At 38.0% G+C, this 21,291-nt stretch overlaps 1 protein-coding gene across 1 annotated transcript in view; it reads right to left on the bottom strand.

Moving 5' to 3' along the window:
* Window positions 1–21,291, bottom strand: part of pcdh15a (protocadherin-related 15a) — a 283,761-nt gene that overhangs the window by 232,010 nt on the left and 30,460 nt on the right. Inside the window, exon 2 of the mRNA XM_051648198.1 lies at window positions 11,987–12,105. Coding sequence (XP_051504158.1) covers window positions 11,987–12,077 — 91 coding nt within the window. The 5' untranslated portion in view covers window positions 12,078–12,105. The remainder of the gene's footprint in view (window positions 1–11,986; window positions 12,106–21,291) is intronic.

Genomic DNA, 21,291 nt, shown 5'->3' with positions numbered 1-21,291 from the left:
TATATCGCGATTAGTGCTGATATATCGGTCGGCCAATATTATCGATATGACCCCATCATTTCCCCTTATATAACTAATATAACATTAACCCTGTCCCTGACAACCATGTCACTCAAGTTTATCACATGTGTCTGCTATGTTAGCCAACTATAGATTGTCAGTGCAGTCAGTAACGTTGCAGATTGAAAGGTAAGCATTAGAGCATCTTTTTGCAGCTCAGCAGACAACGGTGTGGTGGTGGATTGTGTCTGTTGCTGTTGAGTGTTGATTTCACACTACGTTGTTACCTAGTTGGTGAGACGCAATGCTGGAAAGTAAACAAAGTTCATCTTTTGCTCTCTGTGACAACGAGCTTATAGCTAACTAGCTAACCATGTAACTACTTTCATAGCTTGTCAGTGGAGTGGAAGATAATGTGTAAACATGTATTCACCAGACTGTTTTGTTAAGGATTCTCAGTTTGGCACCCCCTTCAACTGAACAATTCCAGTCACTGCATTTACAGAATGTAATATTTAAAAGTCTGGTTTTCCACTGTTGAAAGTTTCCCCTGAACTTATATAGCAGAATATGGTTTAACACAGCTGCCGCTGTTTATCTCTTGATTCGGCAGGTGTAAATGCTTCTTGTTTTACAACTTTGACTGACAGTATTAAAATAGTCAGCATTTGACTGATACTAAACAGTACTACTGATGTTTATTTAGCTATTGATTTTATTTTTATTTATTCTTTATATAAATGGTCAGCAACTGACTGATACTAAACATACAGTACTGATATTTATTTAGTTATTTATTGTATTTTTATTTATTCTTTATTTAAATGGTCAGCAACTGACTGATACTGAACATACAGTATTGATGTTTATTTAGCTAGCTATTTATTGTATTTTTATTTATTCTTTATTTTCTCAGTGTTCATTTCTAGAATTTGTTGACAATGTATAATAATAATGTCAAATATTCTTTGATAAAAATATTTGTTTAAGAAAGCAGCCTTCTGAGCACCTTTGCATAGTCATATCGGTGCAAAATTGGTGCACAATACACATAGAAAAGGTCTGTTTTCATTCCAGCTCAAAAATTAACTATATCGGCCACTATATCGGTAATCGGTGAATTTTCCCCCTCTAAAATCGGTATCGGTCTCAAAAATCCCACATTGGTCGGGCTCTAATCGCGATATGTAACATTCCATATGCGCGGCATGGGTTTATTTGTCAGTGGGCAGGGCTTCATGTGAGAGATTTGGAGAAGCATGGGCTTTTCCATCAAAAACAGGTGTGACATCTGTTGTCTGGGTTCACAAAAGCTGACACAGAGCAGGAAAATGTAATCTGCAAACTGTGTCCCATGACATTATTCAGAATCAGAATCAGAATCAGCTCTATTGCCAAGTATGCTTACACATACAAGGAAATTGTCTTGGTGACAGGAGCTTCCAGTGTACAACAATACAAAAACAATACAAAAACAGCAGCAAGACAGATAATAATAAAAAATATAAATAATTATACACTTACGTACATACACACACATACACACACATACAAACATACACACATACACATACGTAATGCGGGCGTATTTTTTTTTACTTATGTATAATTTGCTTTGTTGCCTTGATCTTGATCTTGCAAGATCTTAAGTTTCTTGAGAAAAGTTTATAATAATAATAAGAATGGTTAACAACATATCAGACTGAAATGTAGCATAATGTGAAATTTAGCTTTTTGGTAAGGTTGAGTTTTAAAAACAAGTTAAGTTTTTTATTTTATTTTTTTTAATTTGACTATATTTGAGATTGAAGTTTTGAAATATAGGAATTACAATATGGTTATTTAATATGTTAACCAATTTTTACAAAACTTTTACTGTATTGTGATATATATTGTTATTGTGTTATAAAATTACTCATATCATGATATAAGATTTTGGTCATATCGTCCACCCCTACTGTCCACTTTTGTTGTATGAAAAAGAGCAGCTTGGACATTCTGCTAAACATCTCCTTTTGAGTTCCAAGGAAGAAAGAAAGAGTTCAAAATGATATAATTGTTATAAGTGAACTATCCCTTTAAAAAAAAAAAAAAAAAAAAAAATCAAATGCAGATTTGTTTATTTCTGTGAGCAACATTTGAGCAGATACTCTGGCACTCTAATCAAAGAATGTCTGCCCTGAAGCAGCCCAACATTCATTAAACTACCAAAATCACATACGTCTAACGTCAGGATCCATTGCAGAGGTAGAAAGAAGATTTTCTGTCCTTCCCTGCTCTTTTCACAAAGACAAACTAATTCTCTGTGTTTTTGAGCACAAAGAGCAATTTATACAGATGATGCAAAACTTTGATTAGACCCTTTCAAATCACAGACAGTTTATTTAATATTTAATTAGAACAACTGAAAACAATGAGTAAAAAAATAAAGAAATAATTTGTGCTGCCAGTGATTGTCTGACGCTTTTCTTTATGTTCAGACATTATTTATTTTGGTATTGCTTTTGAGATTAAACATTAAGAATATACAGTAATTTCTGTGCAACAAGTGGCACCAAACTAAATTTCAAACAATCCCCACCTCACAACTTCGATTGTTCACATAAACAGGTACCCCAAAAAGATTTTTTAAATGTGGTCTCAGACTTTTCGGCCCCACTGCATATGTCTTCTGTAAAGCACTTTGTTTTGTTTAAAATGGTGCAATATAAATTAAGTTTTACTTTCATATCACATCATATGTCATATCATGTTGGAGACATTATCTGATGATATAAAGGTTGTTATTATTATAGAGGTTTTATTTATTTATTTTTCAGTTATAAATTCACACGATCTACAAGTGTAGAGTTAAATGCAGACTTCTGGACAATGTGATGCCAACTCAGGGCAACATAGGAAAGAAGATTAACATGTTTCCAAAACAACAACCTGATAAGCAAAACACCTCAATCAGACATCAGAGTGAGTTGCTCCGATGAAGTCATGCTCATTATAAATTCATGACATTTCAGGGACATTCTGTAAATGGTTGACACCCACTCAGCACATAGACAGCCATAAACATGAACGCCATTTGAGAACATGATCTCTGATCCCAAAGCTCACTCTACAAAGACAAGCCATCTAATAAAAAGAATGAGAGAACACAGACACATAGACAAAGAAAGACTTATTGATTCATAAATGTCTCATGTACACTCTTTACCATACAATATTTATTGTATTGAGGACAAACATCAAGGCCAAAATGTGATCTCTCCACAAACGCACAGAGCACTGTTACAAAAAATAAATAAATAAATAAAAATAAAAAGCTAAACTAAAGGATTCAGTCATGCCATATATGTGAAGCTAATATCTCCCATTTAAGTTCTTCCCCTTTCTTCTCATTTGGTCAATTTTAAAATGTTTCCCAGCATCCTCTAAAATGCCTTCCAGCATGATCTGCTGAGAACCATCTCTGATTTATTTATTTTGTATTTAATTTTTTTAGCTAAAACCTTTTATCGCAGGCTCAGGAAATTGGAACTTTTCTCTGAAATGGTTTTCACGTTTTTTAGCTTTCAAAAAGTTCATTAGAAAAAGAGGTAACAATACCTCCAGATCATCTAACAGCCGAAGAGTAACCCTGTTGAAAGACCAGCATGTATTTCCAGTTCTTTCATATCGCTTGCCTTGGTTTTGGACATTTTCAGCCATGGAAAATTGCTGAATTTTGGACTCCAGTTGGAGAAATTCTGAATAGAGTGCAACAGTCTGGTTCCAGAAGTAAACATCCCATTCATTTTCTCCGTAGATGAATAGGTATTTAACGATAACTTATTAACCTTTAAAGACAGACCTACTGTGTACTCAGAGATTGTTCATTGATGGTATATGTTTCTGTTGAAACCATCAGACTGCATTATTTTATCTTCATTTAAAAAAGAAAAATCATGAATAGCTGGTGAAGAACTACACTACCCATGATCCTGAAGGGAAGGCAGCAAAGCAAGCCAAACTAGCCCTGCAGTGACTGCCTACTTCCATGGCGTGGTGTGATTGAGGCAATTGAGTCAGTCTCTCTATGCTTTCAAACTATTTATATATTTTTATATTTTTTAATATTTTACAATAAAATGTTAATATATTGGTTCTGTACTTATATCAATGACTTTATATAAGTAATTTTATATTTTTCCATCGTTTTTAATTTGATTAAGTAATTCGCAATGTTTCACGAAATTGTAGTTCATTCCCTCTTAAAAGAAGTTAAGCAGTCTTGTACCATTGTCTTTTGGTCAGATTTTTCTTTTCTTTTTTTGTTGTTGCTTCAAATCACATTTGTAATGTTGTGAATCACCTTGGAACTTGTTGTTTTGGTTGATGCTTTAGAACTCTTTATGAAGGATTTTATGAAATACCTACATGTATGAAAAAAAAAAAAAAATGAAGAGACAGAGATAAAATTATAGAGGCTGGAATGTAATAGCCAAGCTGCTCTCCCACTAGGAAATAAAATCCAACTGGTAAAACCTTTGTAAACGCAAAGAGAGTTGCTGCTGCTACCGAAAAATAAATATAAATAGATCAACAGACAAAAAGTAAAAATAAAGAGATCTGAAGATCACAAAACCCCAACTCCTCCACGGCAACTCCCAGAAAGCACTGAAACAAAACATCAAAGAGAGACAGATACAGCAGGACAACAGAAGTTAAGGTGACAGAGGTGATAAACAGATAAGAGTGACTATAATAAAACCATTCCAATATAAAATGAAGCATAAAAGAAAGCAAGAGATAGTGAAACAGAAAGAGAGACAAACATAGAGAGTGAAAATTTGATTTGATACACTCTCCGCACAGGGGATGGGAGTTTGGACTTGAAAAAGCGTTCTCTGGTCGCAGTGGTGATGAGAGGACACGTGGGGTTTTGTTCCTTTGATACGCTGCACACAGACAGTGAGTGACTGACCGTGACCAAACAAATTCCAACCCCGACACTACAAGAAAACCATTACTAACAACCACAAAGTGCTAATTTCACTGCAGAAAATTGCAGCACAACCACATCACAATGATGTTTGTCCTCAATCTTTCTTCTATACAGCTGTACAAGTATGTTTCTTTATTTTGTTAAAGGGAAGGTTGACCCTAAAACAAAAAAAAAAAATTGTCACCACTTACTCACCATCATGTTGTTCAAAACCTATATGCTGCTATTTTTTTCAGTGGAACACAAAACACAGCACTTTCCAAACAAAAATAACCCTCAGTGACCATGGCTGTCAAGCTCTAAAAATAAAAAATAAAAAACAACAAAAAAAAGCACCATGAAAGTATCACAAAAGTAATCCATATGATAGGTTTATGTGAGGAAAAGGCCATAATTTAAGTCATTATTCCCTGATAATTGTGCCCTCGCCTAAAGCTCGCATCTAGCCCACATTTTTGTCCAGAATTCAAAAATAGTGCTGAAAGTATTCAGTATTTAGACACACACAGGAACCAATGACAATTTGGCGTGAATGGCAGCGCACTTTTTTGGAATCTGGACACGGATGTGGGCTAGCTAGAAGTTTTGTAGGAGGTAAAGATAATCAGTGAATAACGATGTTCTAGGGCTGCACAATGAATTTAATTAAATTGGAATTGCGATATGGCTAGTGTGATTATTAAATCACAAAAGATGTGATTTAATTAAATAAATACAGTAATTCGTCTGCATGCACTGACATGAATGAGCAGCGTTCTTTCCAAGCACATACTCCAATCACATGCTAATCGCAATATGAATTTTTTGCCAAATCATGCAACCCCAGTTTGTTCCACACACAAAGCTATCGCATGGCTTCAGAATTATTCAGAAGGAATATACTATTTTTATACCTTTCATAGTATCCCTTACTTTTAAGGTTTTCGTTGTATGGCAAAAGCTGTGTAACAATTCTTCAAAAATGTTTAGAAAATCTTGTGTTCTGCTAAATAATGACTGTAACAAATAATGTAATAAATGTAATAAATAATGACTTGAACTATTCCTTTAAGTTTGAGTGTCTATTCGTGCACCATGGAAAGATTTAAGTGTGTTTGTAACGATGCTGGCAAGGACGACGATGAAGACGATGACGATGAAGTGACGAACCCAAATGCAGTTTATTTTCCAAATGTGGAATCCCAAAACCCTGACTACAAATGTGAACTAAACTGGGGCTTGGCTGTGACATGGCATGGAGCAGACTGAAGCTTGGCTTTGACGTGGCATGGAGCAGACTGAGGTTTGGCTGTGACGTGGCATGGAGCAGACTGAGGTTCGGCTGTGACGTGGCATGGAGAAGACTGAGGTTCGGCGGTGACGTGGCCTGGAGCTGACTCTGGTGTGGCCGTGATGTGGCCTGGAGCTGACTCTGGCATGGAGCAAAGCTGTAGAAGGCAGAGCTATGGTAGGCACGAGACTAAGGGTCCTGGATGACTGGGAAAAGACCTCAATGGTCGTGAACATGAGCAGAGTCTTGGGAGCGACCTCTGTGGTCGTGGGCATGGACTGAGTCTTGGGAACGACCTCTGTGGTTGTGGGTGTAGACAGAGACTCAGGTACAACCTCTGTGGTCGTGGGCGTAGACAGACTCGGAAAAGACCTCCGTGGTCGTGAACATGGGCAGAGACTCGGAAACAACCTCCGTGGTCGTGTACATGGGCAGAGACTCAGAGATAACCTCTGTGGTCGTGAACATGGGCTGAGACTTGGAAACGACCTCTGTGGTCGTGTACATGAGCAGAGACTCGGAGACAACCTCTGTGGTCGTGAACATGGGCAGAGACTCGGAAATGACCTCCGTGGTCGTGTATATGGGCAGAGACTCGGAAACGATCTCTGTGGTCATGTATATGGGCAGAGACTCGAAGATGACCTCCGTGGTCGTGAACATGGGCTGAGACTTGGAAACGGAAGCCCTTCTCCTCCTCCTCCTCCTCCTCCTCCTCCGGGAGGCCAAAGTTGGCGGTGCAGGCTCTGGGACGGACGAGGCTGGCAACGCTGGCTCTGGGACGGACGAGGCTGGCAACGCAGGCTCTGGGACGGACGAGGCTGGCAACGCAGGCTCTGGGACGGACGAGGCTGGCAACGCTGGCTCTGGGACGGACGAGGCTTCCAGCTCGCAATAAAAATAGCAAGCTCCTCACATGAAGTGCAGAAGAGACTTAATAATGCTTTTAGAGTCCAAAGCAAGAAGAAATGTTTTAACTATCATAAGATAATTATCTTGAGAAAACAATTTGAATGTCTCAATTTCTTTATGATTAATTATAATTACCTTACTGTTAAATGTATTTTTAATACTTTCGCATCTTTGGTTTGCTGCTATCCGGTACTTCTTATTTCACTTCAATAAAAAAAAAAAAAAAGAAATTACATTAAATAAAAATTTCAAAAATTAAAAAATTAAAAAGACTTTGTTTGCCATGGTGCTCTTCTTTAAGTAATCTAAATTCTCCAAGCATCCATCTTATCTTAGCATCCTAAGATAGAAAAACTTTCAAGAAAGTTTCGTGAAATTACATTCAACAAGCCCTTTTTTCTTTCTGCAGTGTATCAAAGCAATTGCCAGGACTTCTTTCTGTTCTAAACCCAAATACATGTTTTTACTTTTAACTGTGTAGGCCTACAGGTCAAATCAAGTCATTTTTATGCATTTTTCACAATACACATAGTTTCAAAACAGCTTTACATAAAATCTTACTATTAGGCCTGTCTATCTGATCGCAGTTGTTTGATCTAACCATGGTTATTTGAGACAACTGCAATTATGGACTTCAAATTCCAATCCCATTTTAATGACCAAATAAGGAATTTCAAGCGAATATACCTGTATATGCTAAAAGTCGTCAATGGCGCATTTGTGTGTCATTCAGTTGATCTCTGTGCGTCACTGAGCTGCACCGCGGATGTCAACCAGCAGCTCCTGTCCGGAAGAGCGCGTGAAAGATGCGGTCTGATGTGCGCACGGTAAGCAGACTCGCGCCAAACTCCCGTGAAAACATAAACGAACTAATATAAACTTTGATAGTGAACGCAAAGTGCTCTGGCTTCACTTTAAACGATCATATAATGGCAAATATTTCTGGTCATTTTGAGTTCATATGCGCAGTGCTAATGACACGCAGTGACAGAGGAGACGCATGCTTGCTCTATTTCTGTGGAGTGATAAAATGAAACAAAATCTCAGGTTTTGCTTCATGAGACATAAGAGCTCATGAGTTTAATCAAAGAGCATAAAAAAACGTGAAAGTGAAGAAAATTTTTGTGTATATATATATATACAGTATATATATATATATATATATATATATATATATATATATATATATATATATATATATATATATATTTTTTTTTTTAGTTTTGAATTTGAATATATATATATATATATATATATATATATATATATATATATATATATATATATATATATATATATATAATATGAAATACAGGAGTTCCAAAACAACAGTGTTAATGTAAACCTGACCAAAACTAAAGTTGACCAAAAATAGAGACATATTTTAAGTATTTAGACATATTTTGATATTTAAACAATATTTTTCATGTCATTTATACGTTTTTAAAACCTTAAAAAGGAAATTATTTTATTATCTGATTTATATATTTGAAGTTAAATATGAAGTATGAAAATTTATATGACAGTTAATCATGAAAGACCTAAAAGAGACAATTAATCGTCATAGCCCTAAAACAGACAATTAATCATCATAATCGCAATTATTTGTTTGACAATTAATCGTCAGCCAAACTTCAGAATCGTGACAGCCCTACTTACAATAATGTCTGTAATATATTAAATGCCTTAAAGTTCCCAGGGAACCGCTTCATTGAAAAACTTAATTGAAAATCATGCCTTATTTTTTTTAGTTTTTAAGCCCCCAGTGAGCAAGCCAAAGGAGACTGTGGCAAGGAACAAAAACTCCAAGATGTTAGTGGAGAGTGAAAAAAAAAAAAAAAAAAAACCTTGGGAGAAACCAGACTCAGCAAGGAGAGCCAGTTTAACATTGGTTATACAGCATGAACATAATGCCAATTTTAATTAGCTATGTGTAAAACAAGTCATGTTTTAATTAGGTAGATTAAGTGATGTAACTTTTTTGTTAGGCAATAATTAAAACTAAAGTGAAGTGTTCGAACTGTAAGATTAAGTGTCTTTGGAGTCTATCCCAAATAGACTCCAGAAGTACAGACAGATGCAGAGTCCTTTGCTGTGTACACATCTTGCTTTTTTACCACCTTGTAGTATCAGCCTTCATGACACTATCAACAGCGACTATTGGCGATACAACAAAGCTGAGCCAAGTTCAACTTTTTGCAAATGAGCAGTGACCTATTTAAATCATCACAATTCACAACAACAACATTCAATACATTATAGAAATCCAAATGTTTAGGTTTGCAAGGCATAATAACGCATTCACATGATCAACGAACATAAGACAAAGTGACAATGCAGCACTAGCCTGAAACTCTCTTACACTGAGACGACCCAGGCCATCCTTATTGTTGAGCCCTGCAAACGTCTGAGATAGTACACATAGCACCCTCACTGTGCTCCTAAAATCATACCAAAAAAAAAAAAAAAAATCCATAACAATAAACTGCATGAACAGACAAGGATATCAGAAAATGTCAACTATGGACACCCACAAATCTTTTATCCTCAACTGCTAATCTAAACAGTCTGACATTAGCCACAATTTATTTCCCTCTATTTCCAGTCAGCCTCATGGCATTTCCAGGATTGTTTTCACATTTTTATTACGGTTGTCAGTTTGTCTTTGGCAGATGTGCTGGTATTATTCATACATTACCAGACGCACCGTTTGGAGAGCTGTATCTGGCTCTGTTAGTAATGACGGTGTGTAGAGATGACAGACTGATCTGATTGACGCTGTCACACAGTGATACAGATACAATTATCTCTGTGACTTCGCTCAGAAAGTAAACGCTGGGCTAAAATCCCATTTCAACAACTTCAGGAATGAACCATAAGTGATGGTCCCAGAGCAAAAGGTTTTATTTTGCAAAAGTGCTAAATAAAATACCTTGTTTTTTATTTTGTTTGGTATTTTTTAGTAACACAACACTCTACGGACATGTTGGAGAAAGCATCGCCATTGGCTAGTAAATTTTTGTTTTTACTCGCCAGACTTTTGATGACATGTAAGCATAATGAAACTGAAAACTAAAATAGATATTAAACAAATTGAGAAGAGGACATCTTCACATTTCTGTAGTATTCATAAATATGACTTCACACAATATAGTATTTTAGTATTTTATCATTTTCAAAATTAACACATTTTACATGATATCAATTCATATGATGTCATTAAATTGCAATTTTTAATAATGATACAAGGTGTTGCCTCTATTTGAAATTTCATAAATATTTTTAACATAATATTTAAGTTTGGAACCTAATAATGACCATATAATTACACATATAACAATTATTTAATAATGAAAGTATATTATAAAAATAATAATTTAAATGCTACTATATCAATACTACTATGCAAAATAAATGAATAAATAAATAAATAAATAAATTACAATTTACTAAAACCTTGCCTAGATGTGGCATGAGCCTATTTTGTAATTATTTAATATTTACAGTTTTATTTGTTTTATTTTTTTTTTTTACTTTATCCCCTTTTCTCCCCAATTTGGCATGCCCAATTCCCAATGCTCACTAGGTCCTAGTGGTGGCGCAGTTTCTCACCTCAATCAGGGTGACAGAGGACAAATCTCAGTTGCCTCCACTTCTGAGACAGTCAGCCCGCGCATCTTATCACGTGGCTTGCTGGGCGCGTTACCGTGGAGACTTAGTGCATGTGGAGGCTCACGATATTCTCCACGATCTCTGTGCATAACTTACCAAGCGAGAACCACTATATCATGACCATGAGGAGGGTAACCCATGTGACTCTACCCTCCCTAAAAACCGGGCCAATTTGGTCGCTTGGGAGGCCTGGCTGAAGTCACTCAGCACACCCTGGATTCGAACTTGCGACTCCAGGGGTAGTTGTCAGCATCATTGCTTGCTGAGCTACCCAGCCCCCCATTTACAGTGTTTTCTGAAGTTATGAAATATTTCATAATGTATGACTGTGCCTTTAAATATTTATGTATTTACACATTTATTGCACTTACTACATTTCGTTATGTTTTTATATGCACTTGTGCGACTTACACTGAGTTTACATTAATATGTTTAACAAGTGCTAATATGGTCTCTTTAAGAAAACAGTGGCTGAATGAGCACATCGTACATAAATGAGAGAGAAGTTGCAGTTGTTTTTACCATATCCGTGTAATGTGTTATTAGAATTAATGTTTATTTTTACCTTTTTGATCACCAACTGACTGTAAATAACAGAAAGGATATTAAAAGAGACATGAATTGAAAATGGGGTGTGTGGATCTCGTCTTTAGACACGAAATACACGGAACGAGCCAAAAGGAAACTTTTATCTGCATAACAAGTATTGACTTGCTTGTACAAATATTTATCATACAGGTTCTCAAATTCAAATCTACAAGCTCTCAAGTTTTGCAACACTTTTACCTTCCAACGGGAATTCAACAGGACAGGCGTGTTACAGTTCTGTAGCCATGCTGTAAAACGGAGCATGTTGTAAAAACAGTCCATGGAAAAGTGCAACCAAAGAAAGTCAATTTCCTTCAGAGTGCATGCTTAAGAGACACAACACACTGTAAAAGACGAGTCCTGTTTCTTAATCGCCAGCTTCTTATTCATTTAAAGGATCTCGGTGCTTCGCCACTTCACCACTCAATTACTGGCAATTGAAATCATAATATTTACTAGCCAGTGGCTAATAACAGACATATTTTAGTCGTATAGCACAAACATTTGTCACATATGCAATGCAATGTAGAGGGCTGTAACAGGGAATGAATAAATTAAAGACTTACCCTCAGTGTTTTGAGCTGAGATTTGGGTAAAGATAACAAACAGGCAAATCACAGACCTCAGACATCCCGATCGCCACCAGCGCCTCCTCATTTTCAGTTACTGGCTATTGCCAACCCACCTGCAAAAGACAGAGAGTTTCATTTCAAAGGACAATTCAAATTAGTGACATACTGAGAAAATTTGTCAGTTTCTCAATGTCATATTTTTACAAATTATGCAGTACTAGAGAGCATTTTTAAAACTCTCTATTTTCAGTGGAGGAAACCGCTGTTCCAGTGTGAATGAGAGATGTAAATGTTGCAAAATCAATGCATTTTCAACCGACAATGTATTACAGTGGACGTGGCCTGAAATATTTGGGTTGTATCAGCCTCATGTTAAAAGGTTATGTGTGTGATGTTTTAACCTATTCCAGATTAAAATACAGAGACTGAAAGACATGTAAGATATAAGAACTTTAAGTAAGCCATTCCAATTGCAATGTTTACTACATGAATACATTTTTTGCAGTATGGGAGCACATATTAGCCACATACTGAATAAAACCGTACTATTTTTTGTAACATATTCTAATGCTTTTTTAAATTGAAAAACCATTTACTTCATTAAAGAGCACCTATTATGGTTTTTCAGATATTACCATTCATGTGCTATATAGCTGTTTGTGAATGTAAAAAGTTTCAAAAATCAAAGAGCACGTCAAATAGAGTTATTGACTCCCAAAAGAAAGAACCGATTCTGAACATCTGAAATGAGTCATTAGTAATTACAGACTTACTGTACTAATCTACATAATGACATTCAGCTTTGACCCGCCCTAAAATACTACACTAAGCGGTAGACCAATCACAACAGACTGGGGCATCTGACCAATCAGAGGAGAGTAGGCTCTCTGAAAGGAGGAGTTTAGAATGAATCCTTTAGAACGGATCATTGAACGAGTCATTTTTGACACTGGGAAAAAAATGGTAATGCTGCAATTTTAATTATGAGCAAATTAAAGTGTTTTTGACCTTGGATACATGTAAATCTATTGTATGAGACCTTTAAAACACAATTAGGCACATTTAAAAACCATAATAGGTGCTCTTTAAAAAGTATTTTAATGAGTGTATCACATACTAACCCTCTGGAAAATTTATTATCAGATCTAGATAAAAAAAAGATCTAGAAAATCATCATGAAGATGACATTTATTTTTTATTTTTTTTATTTATTTTTTTTACAATATACTTTGCAATAAACCAGAAAATATGAGGAACAAAGTCATCAAGTGTCTTCATGTTTTTAGGACAGGTGCAGTTTCAACAAGAGATGGAGAACTGTTTATCTCGAATTTGATGCTGTGAGTGTAAAAACTAGGCAAAATAAATAGTTTCAAGAAATATTTATGGCCGGTAAATGTTCTCAATTCCCCCGCCATGGTTAGGTGTACAAAAAAGTTCATTTTAGACCCTAGGTGTGAGTTCTGAGACATGATACTAATTCAAACATCATTCCTAAAAATGAGGGTTTAATCTACTCTGATTTCTAAACGTTTGACGCACGAACACAGATAATACTTCACTTTGTACAAATAAGGATACACATGGGATTAATTTTGCATGTCCCGCTGTGCAGCTGCCTTTCTCAGCAGTTGCTGCCTACATGCTGAGGCCAATGTAAAATTACACTCAAAAAACGAATGTCTTCATTTGATCTGTCACCTGCATTTATACTCACAGTCTCCACTATGTGTCTGTGGCAGCCATAAGCCACTAAAACACCTTTAAAACCAGACGCTGATGTGCATCAACAAAGTCATCTAAATACAACATCAGACTGCATCACCGCCACTGTCAGATTCTCAATTCCCAAAAGAGCTTAAGCAGGTCTCTGGAGTCTGAAGGGTGAAAATGATAGCTCCCACCATAACATTTCCACAGTGCTCACAGAACTTTCACAGAACTGTGAAATATAACAACAATAAAAAAGGTTATTTTTGTAACTTTCTGCCACATTTGTCAATGGCAGCTGAATTGAGAAAACTTACCAGCCATGAAACTGTATTTTGCATTACTTCATTAAAGGTAGAGTGTGTCATTTCTGTGCCTCTATTGACGCCAAATAGAATCTCAAACGATTCCTCCATCTTCCATTGTTCAAACAGGTCACTCTGCCGCAAACGTTTGTCCGTTCCCTGTTCCCTTTGTCAGGCTTCACATGTGTTGTTATGTTCTGTGCCTGGTTTCCTGTGTTTTTGTTTCGTTTTATTCTGAGTTACTTTGTTCATCTTTTGTTTTCATTAAAGCTGCATTTTGATCCGCATTCCTCGCCTGCCTCTTTACAGAAAGACTGACCAAAGAATGGATCTAGCGGCAGTCAGAATTCTGCTTCATCAACAAGGGGACTGTCCAGTTGAGGAACACGTCCGTGAGTTTTTAGAGCTGGCAAATGTAGTGCACTATCCAGACCGCTCTCTGGTGGTTTTCTTCCGGGCCGGTCTGAATAGTGCACTGAGGGAACTGATGCCTCCGGCTGATCCTCACTGGATGCTCGGCGAATATGTGGAGAAGGCTCTGGAACTTTGCGGTTCCCTTTATACAGTGCATTATGGCGGGAAACCTGGGCCAAAAACTTCGTCTTCGGCTCCCTTGTTGGAGCCTTCCACGGCCCCTGTCTCGAAGCTGCCCATGCCTGCCACAGTTAACGAGCCAGCGGCCGTGCCAGCCTCGTCCGTCCCAGAGCCAGCGGCCGTGCCAGCCTCGTCCGTCCCAGAGCCAGCGGCCGTGCCAGCCTCTTCCGTCCCAGAGCCAGCATTGCCAGCCTCGACCATCCAGAGGAGGAGGAAGATAAGAAAAGTTTCTGTTCCCAAGTCTCTTCCCGTGTACACGACCGTGGAGGTCGTTCCCGAGTCTCTGCTCATGCCCACGACCATGGAGGTCGTTCCCGAGTCTCTGCTCATGCCCACGACCACGGAGGTCATTCCCGAGTCTCTGCCCATGCCCACGACCATGGAGGTCGTTCCCGAGTCTCTGCCCATGCCCACGGCCACGGAGGTCGTTCCAGAGTCTCTGCCCATGCCCACGACCACGGAGGTCGTTCCCGAGTCTCTGCCCATGTTCCCGACCACGGAAGTCGTTCCCGAGTCTCTGCCCGTGTTCGTGACCATGGAGGTTGTTTCCCATTCATCTAGGACTCTTTGTCTCGAGCCTTCCATGGCTTCACCCCTTGAGCCTCCCACGACTCCGCCCGGTCCCCCAGAGACTATTTCCCCCAGTGGCTCCTCCTACAGTGGCTCCACCTCCTGACCCTGTGTTGGCCCTGTGGCCGCCTCCCAGGCCTCCTGACCCTGTGTCGGCCCTGCGGCCGCCTCCCAGGCCTCCTGACCCAGTCCCCACTTTGAGGTCATCTCCTTGGTCTCCTGGCCATCTGCCAGATCAGCTCTGGTCTCCTGGCTGTCCGCCTGATCAGCTCTGGTCTCCTTGGTCTCCTGCCATCCGCCTGATCTGTTCTGGTCTCCTGGCCATCTGCCTGATCTGCTCTGGTCTACTTGGTCCTCCGAGCCTGCAGCGTCGCCCTGGTTTTCCATCCCTCTGTCTCCACCTTGGTTTCAAGCCTCCCTGACTTTGCCTTGTTCCTCTGCTCCCCTTGCCCCTTGTGCCCCCTTGAACTGCCTGTTTACCCCTTTTGCCCCACTGAACTACCTGTTTTCCCCCACACCCCATGGACAAATTTTTTTTTTCTTTTTTTTTTTTTGTGAGCATCTGGAATCTGCTCCTTAAAAGTGGGGCTCTGTCACCTATTCCCTGTTTTTTGTATTGACTTATGTTGAAATTCTTGTTTAGTTCCCATGTTTCTGTTTCCTGTTAGTTTGTAGTCCTTTTGTAGTTTCATTTTATGATTGGTTTTCCCCTGATTGTTTCCACAGGTGTTCCTCGTTCCCTTGTTTGCACCTGTGTATTTAAGCCCTTTCCTTTGTCAGTCTTCACATGTGTCAAGTTCTGTGCCTGGTTTCCCGTGTTTTTGTTTCGTTTTATTGAGTTACTTTGTTCACCTTTTGTTTTCATTAAAGCTGCATTTAGATCCTCATTCCTCACCTGCCTTGTTACACTTAATCATCATGAAATCTAGTTTACATGAGGCGTGTGACCAGATTTACATCCAAATGGCAATTAATTTATACAGAGCCTAAACTAACCCTAAAGTGTAGCTATAAACTGCTTAAATCTTCTGGATTCAGTCAGACTGAATAGAAAGTGCTGTTTGTTTGCCTGTGCGTGTTGAATTTATTTATTTTTTTCTAACAATGGAGAAGTAGTCTACTCCATTATTTTGTGTGTAGTATGCATAATATGTCCATGGACTTTATTTATCCAGTCTGATCTCATGAAAATGATGTGACTTTGGCAAGAATTTTGCAAAATTATATTTTGTTTATCCTTACAGGTACTCCAGCAGTTCCTTCAAGCTGTATTGCTGCAGGCTGGAGATCTCCAAATGGGGGCGAAATCTCCAAACGAGGGTGGGGTTACTCAGAAGGGGGCGTCCCATCCAGTCACGGAAAGGGTTAGGTTAGGAGCTCCATATATATTTGCGGGCGGTTTGGAGAACCCGCCCCTTTATGGAGCTCTGCATGCAGCTATATCCTTCTAAGTTCCTTAGTAAAATGTGCACTGCGTGGCACTAAATGAGAGTTACATAAGGGTGCATCTGGATAAGGTTTTAAAAGGAAAAGCTCTTGAGTTTTTTGAGCTCTATTGAGCTACCTTCCTACCCTAAACTTTAAACCTACACCTACCGACAGAGTCATAAAAAGCAAATATGACATGAAAAAAACAATCGCTAAAGAAACCAAGTAATTTTGTTGTGCTTCTATAATACTTTCAGCTCGCATGTTGACTCTTACCCCAGCTCAGTGCATTGCAGCAAAAGTTAAATGTACTTAACTTTTAGTCACATGACGGAGAGTCAATTTGCAAACCCTTGCGTTTTCCCTCTGTGTCCTTCTGACGCACCGTACCCATTAAAATCGATGCATTCGCAGCGTTCTCTGATGCAGCATCAACTCTAGTGTGTGGGTGCTCTTAGATGGAGTATAGCATATTTCATGTCAGCTACCCTTATTTTGCTTCATAAAAGCCTGAATAGTAAAAGGCCATGTTGATAAATAGATACACAGTGCATTTTGACTGTATTTTTTTGCTGAGTTCAGCATGCAAAACACAGCACAAATCAGCTGAGAAACTCTACATGCAGCACTGCTTGCGTGTGCTGTGTAATTGCAGTTAATATGAGTGGCAAAATTAATGTCCATCACTAACACACTGCAGATGCAAGACTTGTGAATCAGGTCTACTTTGAAAGTTTTCCCATCATAGAAAACACTTCAGATTTAAAACCCACATTGTCACTATATACACAGACACTCAGAGGCAGGTGGTTTAGCCATTAAGTACATCTTTCTCTCTTTCTTCTCTCTGGGGAATTATTCCTCGTGTGCTTTTGGTATGATTTTTTTTTTTTTTTGCTCCACTAGCTGTGTCCTTTAATCAAAGTATAATGCACAGAAAGCTCAGAGTCCTTTCTAAGCCTCATTAACAGTCATGGCAACAGAAGACACATTCTCTGGCTGCTATCAAGAGGAATCTGTCTGTATATACCCAACTTTCCACTTTATTCACTAAATGCACTTTTTTTCTATTCATCTGTGTATCTGTGAGAGTGACAGGCGGTGCTGGCATAAGATGCTGTGGTGATGGTTTCCGAGTTACCAAATGACACTCAGCCAAGAGAAAACATAAGAGAGGGCACACTGAAGCAACTTACTCCCGCTTTTAAGACTCAGCAATGGCCTTCATCACTGCCTTCAATGTGTTTCGCAACATATTTAAAACAGCTTCATTAGGCTAAACTACACAGGGACTAAATAATATCATCTTGTCATTTTACGAACAGATTGAAACCTGCAGCAATTCCTACAGGTGGAATAGCATGTGTGGTGTATGTTTAAGCAGCCTTTAAATCATCAATGTGCTGCATGTAATGGTCCATTATTCCATCATTTACAACACTCTTCAAATTCTCTGCTTGTTTTTCTTAAGACAAGCAGAGATGTCTGGGCAGGGTTTTATTATCGGAGGTCAATGCATCTTCTACTGTAACATTTGATATCAAAGCTGCTGTATTTCAGGAAAGATCCAAAGACCTCTGAACAAGCTGCCTCCTGCTGTCAAAATCACCCAGCAGACGTGAAGTTTCTAAACACCAACCCCTACAGCAAATGCTTAAATCCACACTGTTATCTCTCAAACAACTGCTCTTATACACCCAGGTTTCCTCTGATCTGTCTTGTTATCAAAACACACCACCAACACCAGAATGTTGATGTGGTGATTCAATTATCATTCATTAAGCCCAAAGAGAAAGAGCATTTTTTTCTGTTGGGATTTAGAAACATTTACATGTGCCAACATGTTGCTATGTGTTACCAAACATCGACTGACCTAAACTACCTAATGAACGGTAGAGGTCTGCTCCTCGATCCGACCCTACAAACAAGCTTTTGTGTTTTTTGCTACGTTCAAGTCAGTTTTCATGTATTACTTTGGGTGTGAATAAAGTTTGGGTTTGAGAGAGTTGATGACAATTCAAATTAATTTGTAAAATAATGTTTTATTGTCTGCAAGGACTGAAAACTTTCCAAGGAATGAAAACTAAAACCGAAAGCAATGACATTTGTTTCATAACGTAACCGAAAACGGAAATAAAGACCCTTTCAGTTGTTCCAGAGTGAAAACATTTTTTTATTTTATTTAATTTTTTTATTTTTTTATGTTGGTAACCGGTTAATAACTGTTTAATTACATTCCGATAATTTTTTTCATCACACCAAAGTCTAAATGGTTTATTACAGTAATTTTTTGGAATTACACCACTTTCTGTTGCCCAAAAATTTAGGTTTATCTCTTTTTAGTTGAACATGATAAGCATGTGCTTTGATTCTGAAGGAAACTGCTGCATCACACATTTCTTTGCCTTAATGCACGTTGTGGATGTAGCCTTCTGTGACATGCTGAAGACCTTTTAGACAACTATACATAATTACTACAGTACGTATACATGCACGGATAATCCAGATACAAGGAAAAATGTTAAGGTAAAAAGTGCATTTCTCAGTTGTTTCCAAGTCTTTACTGAAATATTGTTAGATATTATGCATTGCTAGAAATGTGATGCTGCCGGGTTCTGACCAAGAAGCAGATCTGTAATTAAAACAAATAATTAAAATTAAAATAAAAAAATAAAAAATAAAATATTTTAAAATAAAATATTTAAATAATTATTACATGTTTAAAATAAAATAATTCAGCATGCATAATATGATGTGTTTGTGCATGCATGCAGGAAAGAGAGATTTTGGCCATGAATTGACTTTATGGCCAGATGTATTTTTTTAATATTTGAAATATTTAGTGGCGAATTCTCAGGGCCAGCAAAGCCTCCTCTGCTGGCCTAACATGCCAAATAAATAAATATTTTCCATCCTTTCATTCTCAATCACCTTGTTGCCTATGTATTTTTAATCGCTTTCCACTCTTAATTAATCTACAAACAAATAGAGAAAAATGAAAAGTTTATCCAGTCAGAATTTATTCCTTGACGCTTACAAGCAAAGTGTTTCACAAATCGCATGCCCGAAGCTGAAGCAGCGTGTGAGTCTTAGCTCCACCCCCTTAGGCCTTCAGAATTTCTTCAGAATCCCTCAACAGTGCAAATGAATGGGCAACTAAAATCAGACTGTCAGATTCATCAACCAATCGGATTGATTTATTTGTTCTTTGTGGGTGTGATCTTTAGGAAATGTCCCGGTCGAGGCCTTCTAGCTGGCCTTGATTGACGCAATCACGCTTTAAGTGATGTAATTTGAAAGCGAAAGATCTTGCTAACAGTCGGCTGTCATCACTGCCGCTGCTATTGCCATTGAGAAAGAGATCCTTTAAAAAAAAAAAAAAAAAAAGAGATTTAAAAACACGAGATGTTCTGCATGACCGTGTGATTGTTTAATTTATTAAACAGGAAAGGAGGACTGATTTTCACTTCAAGTAAATTGGTAAGTGCTTTGTGCATTATTATAGCAACATCATGAGTTTTCTAAGTGTAAATTAGGCTGCTTGAGCATTCAGTGTCGGATCAAGATTAGAAAAGTAGTGCTGCGTTCCATTCAACTCGGAAAGTCGGATTTTACAACTTCCTTCGACGTGCAATGGAATGCATCTTGAAGTCAGAATTACAACTTGTAGGCTCGTGCAGAAATTCTCAACTCCGATTTCGCCGAGATGCAGGGGCATGATGTCACACAAACATGTGGACACTCAGGGAGATATACAAAGTTAGTGATAAACATTCACTTTATTAAGTAATATTGATAAATGAGTTTGTTTCCACATTACATGATATTAAAGCTTGTTTAATAAACGCCTGCAGAAACAGGTGTATAAAACAGTATAATCTCTTTTGATAACCATACACCTGAAGCACAAATGCTAGCGCTGCAGCATCGCTTATCAGTTAGGTTGCTAGCAGGCATCCCTAATGAGAGTCAAACCCCTGCTAAGCTAACGGGAGCATTGCAGTTCCGAATATCGTAGAATGGAATGCATTTATGGTCGGAGATATCAAGTAGTAATATCCCACATCCAACTTGAATGGAATGCAGTATAACCGTGTACCCTGACGAAACGAAATTTATTGCAAGCAACATTTAAATTGCAAATTTTATTAGATAGATTTTTCCAGGTATTATAGACCTCCTTGGTAGATTCATATGAAAAATTATGATTTTTGAATGTCTATTCAGGAGACGTTTTGGGTGAGGCAAGTCCCTTATTTTGAGCATGTTTTCCCAGACCTGGGGCCTCATGTATAAAACTCTGCATAGATTTCATCCTAAAAGTGTGCGTATGCACAAAAGTCAGATTTTGCGTACGCATAGCACAAAAGTTTTCAGATTTATAAAACCGTACGTATGCCAGATCCTGCGCAAAGTTCACTTAAATACCAGCTAGCGGAAGATTGTTCATACATGCACGTGATTTATTCCCCACCCCGTCTCCTCCCCGAAATAGCCAGATATGGAGTGTACAACACCTGTTTTTACTAAGCGTAACTTCCTTTACATACAATTACCATATGCATATCGCCATCCAGACATGTGACTACCGAGTTTAATGGGAATCGAACATGAAACTATGAACACGGGAGATAATACAGACTGTTAATGCCCTCAAATGCCCATAAGTTAGATACTGGTGCTAAAAATCAT

Source organism: Myxocyprinus asiaticus, chromosome 21, assembly GCF_019703515.2.
Source record: "Myxocyprinus asiaticus isolate MX2 ecotype Aquarium Trade chromosome 21, UBuf_Myxa_2, whole genome shotgun sequence".
Lineage (NCBI taxonomy): Eukaryota > Metazoa > Chordata > Actinopteri > Cypriniformes > Catostomidae > Myxocyprinus > Myxocyprinus asiaticus.
This window is presented reverse-complemented; position numbering and strand designations above follow the sequence as displayed.